This window comes from Myotis yumanensis, unplaced genomic scaffold (genome assembly GCF_028538775.1).
Source record: "Myotis yumanensis isolate MYYU_CA2020_CCGP unplaced genomic scaffold, mMyoYum1.0.hap1 SCAF_10, whole genome shotgun sequence".
NCBI lineage: Eukaryota > Metazoa > Chordata > Mammalia > Chiroptera > Vespertilionidae > Myotis > Myotis yumanensis.
In genome coordinates, this window is record NW_027223761.1 from 64166620 (window position 1) to 64180470 (window position 13851).

Genomic DNA, 13851 nt, shown 5'->3' on the forward strand with positions numbered 1-13851 from the left:
TTTCAGCCTCTCACAGGAGTGGGGATTTAAATTGAGTCCAGCTCAAGAACTGAGTCCTGGAATCAGACTGCATTCGATTTGAGCTGGACAGGCTCCAACAGGAGACCTTCAAGTGAATATTAAGAGATGGGATGCATTATATCAAAAAATTGAGTGTGCCATCTTTTAGCACACCTGCTTATTTTATGTTTATGAATTACAGTCCTAGAAGCTGCAGATATTTGCAAAGGAGAGAGAATCTTGCTGGAGATTCTTGAGTTGCAATGGCCATTGTGAGGGGAATTCTGGTTAGATAAAATTGTTTAAGTGCACTTGAAAATAAGTGTTCCTAAACTGAACCATCAGAATGAGATCTCTAATTTAATTATTACAAAATGTTTGAAAGAGTTTACAAAATGTTTCAGAATTCTAAAGTAGTGTTATGAAAAGATTCGTTGCAAAGTCTAATAGCAAATTAAAAAGATAAAAGGTACCTAACACAGAAAACTACATGGCTTACATAACTGCTACTGCTCCCCTCTATTCTCCTTTATGCCAGTACTCATTCCAGTGGTTCTGTCTCAACTGCCTTTCAACTGTGAAAAAACAGTTATCTATTCAAATAAAGCCACCTAAAGCTACATATGATTCCTCTCAGGTATCTTTCACTCCTAGGTAAGAGACCCATCTAAGGACCACAAGCAAAGAATTAATGAAACCCTGGAATATTCTCAAATATTTCTCCTCAGTCCAGTAATAGAGAAAAGTAAAATTTCATGTTGATCATTGCATTTGGTCCTGATGTCAGCCATGGAGTGGTTCTGTCCAGTTCCTCAAGGATTTGTTCCGCTTCCCTTTCCTGGGTCCGGAGCCAAAACGCAACTGAGGCCAAGGGACTATGTTTAGTTTGATTGAAAACTCTGTCTCAATAGTCAGTGGACCCAGGGCCTTGTTTCTAAGACTTTTGAATGCTGACCAGGACCTCATTGTCCTGAGGGCTTAACAATTAAGCAAGTGAGAGAGAGGGAAGTAGGTGAGTCAGGGCCCTAGGTGAGGCAAGTTGAATCAAAGAAAAAAAAAATCAAAATAAAAGGCCACATGAAGGAAAACAGGTTTCTGTGTGGTTACAAATTTCCCTTTTATACTCTGTAATCTACACACCATCTTGGAGTTCTGGCTTCAGAGCATTAGCTTCCCATTCCCCCTGGGCGGCGCCATTCATAAAATAGCCAATCTTTCTCCACTGCAGTGCTTGGTGTCTAGTGTTTGGCTCTGCTAGTGCTGTTGGATGAACTCTTTCTACTCAATAATACTACTCAAATAAATTCACGTTATTTATAACTTGATATGAAAGTTTTATAAGTAATCTAAACATAATTAAGGGTGATTAAATTAAATATATATAAGTAGGGTTAAAAGTTTTTAGGTAAACTTTTCAAATAAGTTTTCCAAATATTTTCAGCATTATGAAACCTTAAGGTTTTGCTAAGTTAAATTAGGTGATAGAAATTATATTAAACTAGAGGCCCGGTGCACAAATTCATGCACGGGTGGGGTCCCTTGGCTGATCGGGGCCGTGGGAGGTTGGCTAGTCAGCCTGATTGGGGCCATTGAGGCTGGCTGGCTGGGGGGAAAACAGTGGGAAGTTGGTCAGCTGTGGGAGTGCACTGATCACCAGCTCCCGCGTTGAGCGTCTGCCCCCTGGTGGTCAGTGTGCATCATAGCGACCAGTCGTTCGGTCGTTCTGTCATTCAGTTCCTTGGGCTTTTATATATATAGAAGATATCTGGATCATTTTCAAATAAGAAAAAACACTGAAAATTAATTACTGAACATAAGTTTATGTACTTTTGGCTTCTGATTGCAGAAAAAATAAAGGTAAATTTGAGTTTATTATTAAATATGTCATATGTCACACTGAGTAACTTACTCTGAGAAAGCACATTTCCAAAAATAATAAAAAGTATTTATAAATTTGCCAAGCCACAGACACCTAATATAAAAGACAGTTTATCGTTGTTTACTTCTTAGATTTTACTAAAATTTTAAGTTTTTAAAGGTTAAAAATTCTAATATATGTAATTGACACCACTAGAAATAATAAGAAGGGTGACTGTATATAGTAAGGTGTGGGTTTTTTGCTCAGAAATAGAATAAAGAATGAAGAGGCATTCTTATTAAGGGAAATTAGAGTAATTTTATTTAAACTAGAACTTCTGGCTATGAAGGACAAACTAAATATATACAAAAAGTTGAAGAGAGAGAGATAAGGAGAGACTTTTGCCTGTGTAACTAATATGGCTAAGTGAGTGGTAAGGGTTTTAAAAATTAAAGTTTAATATCAATGGTGTACTTATGTAAGCTCCAAACTTAATTTTCTTTCATCTGCCAAAAGGTTTCTATTTTCAAGTAATCTATTGAGAAAGCAAAGACTGTTTTATCCAAATAATTTTCTGTGTTTTATGTTGTCTGAACTAGGTCTTTGATTAGTTAAGAAAACTGAATCTTCTCAATAGTTAGAGCTAACCTTCTGTAATTGTCATTGAAATCTTTTGATGTTGCTTTGGTCAAATAATTAAGTATTATTTCATAATAACTTGTGATCCTATTTAGTCAAGTGCTTTAGGACCTTTTGATATTTTGACAGACTTCATAAGAATCAAATTCTAAATAGTCTTTTTTGACCCCAAACTAACTTTGATATTTTTCAGAGAGTTCAGGGAAAATATCAAAGGATTTGTCTCTCTCCTTATAAAAAGGGAGATTTTGAACTAATTGGGCTTATTTGATATGTTTAATTACATGGGTAACATTGTCAAATAAGAAGTAATAAGTTTTAGTTACATTGTGTCTGTATATGTTCTATGAGTTTCAGACATTATGTAAAACAAGAGGCCCGGTGCACAAAATTCGTGCACTGGGGGGGGGGGGGGGGGTTATCCCTCAGCCCAGCCTGCACCCTCTCCAATCTGGGACCCCTCAGGGGACTTCCGACTGTGGGATCGAGCCTAAACCGGCAGTCAGACAGCCCTCTCACAATCCAGGACTGCTGGCTCCCAACCGCTTGCCTGCCTGCCTGCCTTATGGCCCCTAACTGCTTCTGTCTGCCAGCCTGATCACCCTCTAACCACTCCCATGCCATCCTGATCAATGCCTAACTGCTACCCTGCCGGCCCGATTGCCCCCAACTGCCCTTTCCTGCCAGCCCGGTCACCCCCAAGTGCCCTCCCCTGCAGGCCTGGTTGCCCCCAACTGCCCTCCCCTGCTGGCCTGATCACCCATAACTGCCCTCCCCTGCTGGCCATCTTGTGGCTGTGGGCGCTGACATCTTTGAGGGCATGGCATTCAATTAGCATATTCCCTTCTTATTTGCTGTGGGCGCAGCCATGTTTGCCATGGTGTGAGGATCAATCAGCATATTTGCTCTTTATTAAATAGGATTCCTGGAAGTCTGATATGTCCTGGCATAAGCTGTCTGTCACCCAAACTGAGGCTCACACTATCAGGACTGAACCTGAGTATCAGGGAAGTGCCCTGGCTGACTTTCAGGCAAAGGCAGCAGCGACAGAATCTATAAAGACTGTGGCACATGCAGAGGATGTGGTCCATTCAGCTTCTGCAAAAATGACCCCTTGGTGCCAGACTTTGGCCATACTGATGTTTTGTTTTTGTAACATGGCAACAGTGTGCTCCTGAGTGAGAGAAATTAAGATGGATCAAAAATGGCTATTCATTAAACACATAGTCAAGGCTATGAAAACCCAAGACAGCCACATGGTTCATCCATGCTCCCTGGTAAACCCCATGTTGGGGATTTTTGCATTCTTTCCTCCACCATAGTGAGTTTAAGAAAAACTAGTTGGTCCTGAGAAGCCTCAGACCTCCTTCCTCAGAACCTTTTGAGCTCCTGCCACTTAATATGGGTTATCAATATGTCCTTGTCGCAGCATGTATGTTTTCCTGCCGCAAGGCTGATGGCTTATAATGGCAAAGAAAATGTGTTTTCATTCCACACAAGATAGTCACTGGTAGACCAGTGCCTACTCGTACATAATCTTCTGCTGGTCCCTTGTTGTCTCATGCTAACGTCATTAGCTATGTAAGTCTTTCATGTCGTTTGCTTGAGTTTATTATTGACAGAGTAAGGAAGATTTTCCAGATCTCCATTCAAGGGATGCTGTGGTTACATTCTAATGCCTGGAGGATGGGTATTCTGGAAGCACCCTCAAAGGAGGACAGCTCTCGAGCCCTATTGAAAGGAATCTTAGCAAGTACTCCCAAGCATTGCCACTGCTGCAAAACTGGAGGTGCTGAGCCTTGGATACACACCTCACAACTAAAGAAGGCTGCACCTGGCTCTCGCTGGTTTTGTTCAGTGGTTACAGCATCAGCCTCAGACTGAAGGATCCTGAGTTCGATTCTGATCAAGGGTATGAACCTCAGTTACAGGCTGGATCCCATGCTCCGGTCAAGGCACATGCAGGAGGCAACCAATCGATGGTCTCTCTCACATCGACGTTTTCTCTCTGTGTCTCTCCTCCTCCCTTCCATTCTCTCTAAAAATCAATGAAAGAAATATCCTTGGGTGAGAATTAACAACAACAAAAAAGGCTGCACCTGGCATTTAATTCTGTATAAACGCCGGAGACCTTCAAGTTTGACTAAGAAGAGAAGAGACTGACATCAATATAGACAACTTCCACCCAAGAGATCAGACTTCCTACTTAGCTAAACATGAAGCCCTTCCTTCTTCCCTCCCTCCCTTCCTCCCTCCCTCCCTCCCTCTCTTCCTCCTTCCTTTCCTTTCCTTTCCTTCCTTCCTTCCTTCCTTCCTTCCTTCCTTCCTTCCTTCCTTCCTTCCTTCCTTCCTTCCTTCCTTCCTTCATTTTTCTTTCTTTTATACTGGCATTGACCTGAAAAGTTAATGCCATCATCTGTATCTTCCAAGTCATTGCTAAGAGGGTAACCTCTGTAATTCAGAAAAACTTTTTATTTAAAGTGATAAGAAAACCTAACTGACCCCTAGCTTGAATGAGCAATCATGCCCTGACTGGATTTACACTTGTCGTCATGGTTATCTTTCTTCTTGGGTCTATGCATGCCTAGAGAGCTGGTGCACAGCTGGGAAATGCCCCTAATTGCTGAGAAAGAACCTGTTAGGTAGGAAGTTAGACATGAGTGGCTGGGGCAGGGCCTGTCCTGGGGTCCTGACAGGGGTCAGATCAACATTGCCTTTAGACCATCTCTATGGACAGCCAGCAGCCAGCAGCCAGCAGACTGCCAGCAGCCAGGTTCAGAACCAGTGGTTCTAGGCACAAGCTCAGAGGAAAATAACAGGACCTCAATTTGACCTTACTAGGGTCCTGGACTAATTATAATAAATTTTGCATTAAGATTTTGACAACCCCTCCCTGCCATGGTTTTTCTGCAGTGCATTATGGGTAAGAGCATGGGCAGAAGAAATTCAGTTATATAAATTTAGTTATAAATTTAGCCAATCATTCCTGACTGCAAATGACATTCTCCACCCAGAAAATCCCTCTTTTAAACCATATAACCCAGGAGTTCAGGGCCATTGTCTCTTTCGACTGGCCCTCGCCTTGCTTGGAGTGTATTTTTAATAAATCCCATTTTGCTTTACTTTCATTTTCATTGACCTTAAAATCTTTTCTGCATCGAGGAGAAGAACCGGTGTCCCAGCCAGTGACCCCGTCAGTAACAAACCTACCAGGGGTCTTTTCATGATGCAGAGTTTGTTAACTTGGCAGAGCCCTACTTCCCTGGTTAGCAGAAAATGTAAATGGGAATAGCCTTAACTTAACTTGTAGAGACATTGAAGAGCCCTTGATTAATTTTTAGTTGAGCAAGAAGGTATCTGTGTTGTGGTCAACATCACCTGCTCTACTTATATCAACACTTCTGGAGCAGTTGAAACTGTTACATAAGATCATTGAGAAAGCCATTTAGCTTAAAAAGGTAATTACTACACTCCTAATGTTCATAGCAGCACAACTTACAATAGCAAATATTTGGAAACAACTTAAGTGCCCATCAGCAGATGAGTGGATTAAAAAACTGTGGTACATCTACACAATGGAATACTATGCTGCTGTAAAAAGAAGGAATTCTTACCATTTGCAACAACATGGATGGACCTGGAGAGCATTATACTAAGTGAAATAAGCCAGTCAGAGAAAGATAAATATTACATGATCTCACTCATTTGTGGAATATAATTAACAACATAAACTGATGAACTAAAATAGATCTAGAGACATAGAAGCATCAAACAGACCGTCCAACCTTAGAGGGAAGGTGGAGGTGAGGAGGAGGAAGGGGACGGAACGGCGGGGGGGGGGGGGGGGGAGGGTGGGAGGGGGGAAGGCGGAGTGTGAGAGACCAGCCAAAGGACTTGTATGCATGCATATAAGCAGAACCCATGGACATAGAAAGTAGGGGAGAAGTCATGTGTTGGGGGGTGGGAACGACTAGGGAGAGGTCAATGGGGAAAAAGGAGACATATGTAACACTTTAAACAATAAAGAATTTTTTTAAAGGTGATTACTTTAACAAGGGTCTTTCTTTGATTGGTTTGGGTCTTGGAGACTATGGCTCCAAAGTACATTCAAAGCATTGGGAATTATCCTATTTAGAGTTATCCTAATAATCTCCCTCTCACATGCTTGAAATGTATGTTTGCAGTAAAAGGTATCCCTAAGACTATAATATCAAAAGGGAATGAAGAAAAGACCAATTTAAGCATTTTCAACCTAAATGCATGACCTGTGAGTATCCCTGGGATTAAACAGAAACATCATGGCCTGTGAATATCACATAGGCTAAGAATTTGATAAAAAGGTGGGAAATGTTAAAACAAGAAACAGCAGTCCAAATGATTCACTTTTACTAAGACATGTCACCAAACCAAAATTTCATTAACTAATCTAATTGCAGCTTCAGCCTCTCCCAGGAGTGGAATTTAAAGCAATCATTCTGGAATTTTCTGCTCAATGTTAGTGAGGTAATATGCAAGAGAAAACCTCTGCCATTTCCTTCCTCCCATAAGAATAGGAGGAAATAATTTTCCCTTCTTTTCTTTTGCTAATAAATCCCCTGCCCACCCTTCTGCTTATATGTATTTAAAAAAAAACTCCAAAACTTTCATGTTATATAACCCCTGGGATGTTGCTCTACTCAGAAATTTAATAAAGCCAATTAAGTCTTAAAATATATTCAGTTGAATTTTATTCTTTAACACTACTTATTTGCAATGTGACCTTTTCAAAGATACTTATCTGCCCTTCAGTTTCCATTCCCATTGAAAACAGTAAGAATTTACATCTATATATATAAAAGGCTAAAATGCAGTGTCCCCTTGGAAGTTCGACCAGGAGACCAGAAGTTCAATCGCTTGCTATGATGTGCACTGACCACCAGGGGGCGGTGGAACAAAGGAAGGTCACGGCCAGCAGCCAGAAGGCCTGGGTCCGCCCTGATCGCCGGCCAGGCCTAGGGACCCTACCTGTGACAAATTTCGTGCACCAGGCCTCTAGTCTTACATATTTGTTGAGTATAATTGATATAAGCTATACAAAAGAGCCTGGCACAGAATGTGGTAATAATCACATACTAGTGCTTCTCTCTGACTATTAATCCATCTTGTATTGTTTTATTGATATATCCAAAAGTGAAAAAGTTAGAGAACATTTAGAAAATCTTGTTCCACCCATAATGTTAATATCTGTATAGCAGTCCTTCATTTAACTGATATCTTAGTGTTGGACATTTAAATGATTTCTTATTTTCCACTCATAAGTAAAGCTAGTATATACTTATATCTCTGAGTGTATTATTATTTTATCATGCAGAATACATTTCTAGAAATGAAACATGGGATTAAAGAATATGGCTATTTTGAGGCTCTTAATATTTACTGTTAAATTGTCTTTCAGAAGTTTCATATTTTTTCTTTCAGTCTATGAATTTATTATGTAGTCTTAATCCTTAATCAAGGTGGTCTCAGATATAATTTATATATATATATATATATATATATATATATATATATATATATATATATAAAGATTTTTTGAAATATGTGTGGGACAGAAAACATACTTATTACCAAGGAGGCCTTAAGATTTTCCTCAGTTTGACTAAACTTTAGGCAGGTTTCTTACTAACTGTAGTCCCTAACTCCCTTTTCTTAGAGCATTTACTTTAGAAAACTTTCAATTAAGATTCCTTCTTTGCCCCTGTGACATGTAAATTTTCTTTCAGTTTCTGGCCATTTTTTAAACCCAGGGATGTCTCTCTCAAGGATCTCTCAAAGAATGGAGCCATTCTTTGAAATGTAATTATATCTATTATGCTAAATGAAATAATCCAATCTGAGAGAGACAAATATCACCTTATCTCACTTCTTTGTGGAATCTAATGAACAAAATGAATTGACCAACAAAATCAGACCTGAAGCAGGGAGGCATGGAATAGATTGACATGCCTCGATGTAGGGTTGGGGGGACAAAAAAAGATCAACCAAAGAACTTATATATTTATATGCATAACCCATGGACACAGGCAACAGAAGGGTGAAGACCTGGGGTCGGGGGTTGGATCTGGGAGGAGAAGGGTAAAGTGGGGAGAAATGGGAGATATCTGTAATACTACCAACTAATATATATCTATATCTATCTATCTATCTATATATTATTATTAAAAATGAATGTAATTATCAAGAAAGAGAGGGCTCTATCTTTCAGTCTCTACAGGAGGGTAAGAGACTAACTTTGACAACCACCCATTAATAAACACAGGTGACCTAATCACATTGACCAACCTCTTCCTCAGTGTCTTCCCTTTTATCCTGGTCTTAGAAACTCTGCCATTTTCTGTTTTAGGGGAGTTGAGTTCAACCTCTCCCCACTATTGCAATAGCCTTGACCCCTATTGCAATTGTCTTGAATAACGTCTTCTTGCCTATTTAACTTGAAACGGTATAGTTTTCCTCTGACACTTACCATCTTGTTTGAAAGCATCTGATGAATGGTAAAGGTTGATGGGGGAATAATAATGTTGAGCTGTCCCTCGCCAGCTTGGTGAAGAAACACTCAGGGCTCCTAATGAAGGACTGCTGTATCGTGGTCTAGTCTTTGAACCAAACACGGGTGAAGATGAACTCTTCTTAATTCTTAGCAAAGCAGCATAGGAAGTAGGGAGACCAGGAAGAGCTCCAGAATATTCTGTAGAAGAAAAACAATAATAAAAAATGAATTCTTGTGAAAATTATTTCTTCTGAAAACATTGTTGAAAACATCACTTGCAGCTGCAACTAAATGCCAATTACAGTGTGTGGCGGGGGGTGGGGGGGGGGGCGGGGAGAAAATGTTACTTTTATATTTTAAAATATTTTCTGAAAATTCTACTAGTTCTAAATTTGTGGGAAGGAAGGAAGGAAGGAAGGAAGGAAGGAAGGAAGGAAGGAAGGAAGGAAGGAAAGAAAGAAGGAAAGAAAGGAGAAAAAAGAGAGAAAGGAGGAAAGAAAGGAGAAAAAAAGAAAAAGGGGAAGAAGGAAGGAAGGAAGGAAGGAAGGAAGGAAGGAAGGAAGGAAGGAAGGAAGGAAGGAAGGAAGGAAGGAAAAAAAAGAAGACATCCAAAATTTGTCTTTACTTTCTTGGTCAGGACAATTTTGGAATTAACTTTTTGTTTGCCTTAATATTAAATGTCCATTTACATACAGTAGATCAGTACCTTTTTATTAGAAAATGGTAAAAGAAAAAAATAATATTGTAGATTATATTCTATAAATACAGATTAGAAAAATAAAAACAATATACAACTATGATTGTCATTTAAAATTTATCATGAAGTAGAAAGTGTATCTAATGTATCATATATATTTTGAGTAGACTGTAAGTTATGCTCATATTCTTAAAAAGCAGTCAAATTTACTATGCAATACAAAATTTTTGGATAAATTTGCTTTGTAGATTTTGTTGTACAATCTACGTAATTTAATAGTATCAAGGGGGATGCTATCAGGAAATTTCTGCTTTTATTGGTTACTGAGAAATGTCATGCTCATATTTTATTTTAGTGCCCAAATTTTTCATTATAAAAGATGTGCAAAGTGGGTGGTACTAACACTCCTTTGTATCTACAGGGGAGAGTCAGTTCAGTGTATAGACCAAATGTTTAAAAATACAAACTAATTGATGACTCCTTAAAAACAATTTGAAATTGGAATTTTTTTCTAAGTCTAATATCAATTGAATTTGATAATTTGTTGATCTTGAAAATACTTTTTAGAATCAGTAATTTTTGTTCATTTTTGTTCACTTAATTTAGATAAAAAATAATTTATCTTGTTAGTAGGCTTTCTCATAATTAAAATAATTTAGAGTCATTATCCTGCCTCAGAGATATTTTGGAATGCAAGAACCATTTCTGTGATTTCAAAATAACACTTTAGGTGTTAAGCATCAAATTAAGTTTAACATTTTCTGCTCTGTGAAATTGTAAACATGATTTCTCTGTACGTTGAAAAAGTGTATTTTCAGATGTTCTCTACATTTAATGTAATATGTGTAGCCCATGCCTATCAGGAGCTGTAATGAGAATCATATCCTTTAGTATTTATGTTCAACCATAAGTCTGGTGAAGGTGGATCAATTTTAACTGAAAATAGCTAACCTCTCCTGGGCAAAGTATATGAGAATAGATTATGGGTAGACATAAAGTCTTCTTTAAAACCTGGAATTAAATGCAAGTTTTGGCACCTAGAAGTATAAGGTAATGAAAAGAGAATGAGTTTTCCTTTAAGGTAGTTTGTAGTTTTAGTCTCAGAATCTATTCATTTATCAGTGCACTCTGTTACCTTGTGTTTTAACTGCCTACCCTGCTCATACACGAAAATAAGCTAAATAAGGTAAAGCAGTGGAAAGCTAGAGGGACCATAATGAGGTTCAAACAAGCAGGATAAGATTTTAGTTATAGATCATACGTCTCTATCCATTCGTATTAATATATATTAATATATATTAACAAAATCCATACTGCCCAAGTGGAACAATAATTGACTTATGCCACTCCATACAGAGAACGATGAGACAAATGCTAGTCCGCCTCTGTGCTCCGCACCAGGACTTCATTTGTTATGTAACCAGTTGCACCTGTTGCAGTGGATATTCCTCTTTCATCCATTAAAGTGAACTCTACAGCTGTGACTAGAAATCTGACAATTTATGCAACTAATACTTGCAGCTTTAACCCAAGGTGACATAACAGCAAATTCAGGGGCCTGTGGGCTCCCTCCCAAGGGCGAGGCATCTTCTTAGTCAGCCAGTGACCATCAGAAAATACTTTCCAAAGGAAAGTCTGTCTAAATTCAGTCCTGAAAGCCCGTTCATGATTAGCTCAGCAAAGCTCTGAGGGGAGAAGAAAAAAATATCCTAGTTGAAGGAAAAAAAGAAAACACATGAAGACTTGTAAAGGAAAGGCAGCATGGCATGCCTAGAAGGTAAGTACTCAGAAGTTCGGAGCATGAGGGAGAAGAGAGAGAGGAGAGGGAAGGTTGGACAAGTAAGCAAGGGGCCAATGATGAAATGCCTAATACATCCTGCTAAAATGGTATGACTTTGAACAGACAGCAATAGGTTTTAGAAAGATCACTCCGGCTACAGTGCCATTTGGAATAAAACAGAGAGAAAAATGATTACTCAAGAGCCTAAAGCTGTAATAGAGGCAAAGATTAGCCAGGAATGAGGAGTTGATAATCTATATGGGAATAAAATTAATAAGATTACTTATTGATTAGATTGGAGGTAAGGACAGGCAGGTAAATAAGTGAGGATGATCTGTGCCTCTGTAAGATGGATAAGAATGTAGGAAGAGGCACCGGCTTGAGGTGAAAGCTCATTAATTCAGTTTTGGGCAGGTGGAAAGTGTGAGGCGCTTCTAAGGCATTTATGTTATTATCAGATTCTGTAAACATAAGGGAAACGCAGGCTCCTGAGATTATTAAATGGTAATCAATTAGATGGTTATTAAAACTCTTCGAGCTGACAAGTTTGCCAAGGAAATGTGTAAATGGAGAAATAGAGTGTTGAAAATGGAACTCTGGGGAGCACCGGCATTTACGAGGAAAGCAGAGGTAGTAGAACCTGGAAAGGAAAGAGGGAAAGCTGGAAAGTGGGATGTCACTGAGGGGAAGGGAAGAAAGTCCACACAGAGGAGAGAGCAGGAGACAGTGTGGACGGTCAGTGCAGACGGGGGTGCCCAGCAGTGTCAAGCTGTCTGAGTGCTTGCTCTACACACAGTGCATGGTGCATGTGAACATGAGTCAGAGCCAGGAGGTGAAAAGAGTTTTCCAAGCCAGGAAGACAGTCTGGCACCCCTAAACTGCCAATCCCATTGCATTAGACATACAGATCCAGGCCTTAGCCTGCTGCCTCCCTCAGTCTCCTGGTCTGAGTGCAACTGACTATCAACTCAGTGAGTCCTCCCACTCACAAGAGAGGGAAACATCGATGTGAGAGAGATACATTTATCAGCTGCCACCCATTCTCGCCTCAACTGGGACCAAACCTGCAACCTAGGTATGTGCCCTGACCTAGAATTGAACCCACAACCCCCTGGTGCATGGGACAACGTTCCAACCAACTGAGCCACCGGACCAGGGCTGATTCCTCTTAGCTGCCCAGACCCTTTTTCTGACATCTTTAATTTTCCTTCTCCTTAATCCCAGTTCTGGGGATCCTCAGCTCTGGAAAATAGATATATTAGCATAAACAAATGGGGAAAAGGTGTTTCAATTATAGGACTTTGTTTTAACCCTCAACTTTGTGAGACTGAATTGATGTAACACATACAGGTTCTGCTAAGAGTGGAAAATACAGCATCCTCTTCCGAAGTTGAAATGCCAGCATTTGCATTTTTTGTCCTTATTTTATTTCATCTCTTTCTCTCTAGAATCTCAACCCCTTTAAGAACCCATTCACTGTCCTGCACCCTCATCTTTTCTCAATTCCCTGCCTATCCTTACTCCCTTCAATGTACCTTCAATCACACTATCCTTGCCTTTTATTTATTTATTTTTGCCGGATAAAATCTCCTGTCTAGGTTCAATCAAACTGTTGCCACACTCTGTTCCTGGAGAAGAACACAAAGTCATGGATAAAGGTCTCAGTCCATGGTATTCACCGCAAGTGGGATTTCTAAGCTTCCTGATAATACTGTCACATTTCCCTAGTCCCTTTACCATCACACCCTACTGGATACATTACATCTTAACCTCTGTCCTCAAGCTCCACAAGGTCTTGGATTTCCTATTTCATTGAGGAAATAGAAGCAATCTGAAGAGAAGGTTCCTCATTTGCTTCCACCACTTATATGTACACCCATGCCTTGCTTTAATTGATATGCTGTGAATAATTGTGCATCTATCACCTCCTCCACTTGAGTGCATTGAATCCCATTCCATCCCATCTTGACTGCACAAGGATATCCTATTTTATAAAAGGCTAATATACAAATTGACCAAAAGGCAGAATGACCAGTCACTATGACGTGCACTGACCACCAGGGGGCAGACTCTCAATGCTGGAGCTGCCCCCTGGTGGTTAGTGCACTTCAACAGGGGGAGCACTGCTCAGCCAGAAGCTGGCTAATGGCTAGCCAGGCAGCAGCGTTGGCAGGAGCCTCTCCCGCTTCCGCAGCAGCGCTAAGGATGTCCGACTAACAGCTTAGGCCTGCTCCCCTGAGGGCTCCCGGGATGCCAGAGGGATGTCTGACTGCCAGCTTAGGCCCATGGGTGCCGATAGCCACAGGGAAGCCGGGTACCAGGTGCCAGAGGGAAGCTGGTGCCGGCAGCCG

The 13851-nt window shown here is 40.0% G+C and overlaps 1 protein-coding gene across 2 annotated transcripts in view; it reads right to left on the reverse strand.

Annotated features, from left to right (window-relative positions):
* Positions 1-13851, reverse strand: part of CNTN5 (contactin 5) — a 1123865-nt gene that overhangs the window by 475953 nt on the left and 634061 nt on the right. For both annotated transcript variants that reach the window (XM_070425923.1, XM_070425924.1), the window contains exon 4: positions 9000-9221. In XM_070425923.1, the coding sequence (XP_070282024.1) occupies positions 9000-9221 (222 nt within the window). The remainder of the gene's footprint in view (positions 1-8999; positions 9222-13851) is intronic.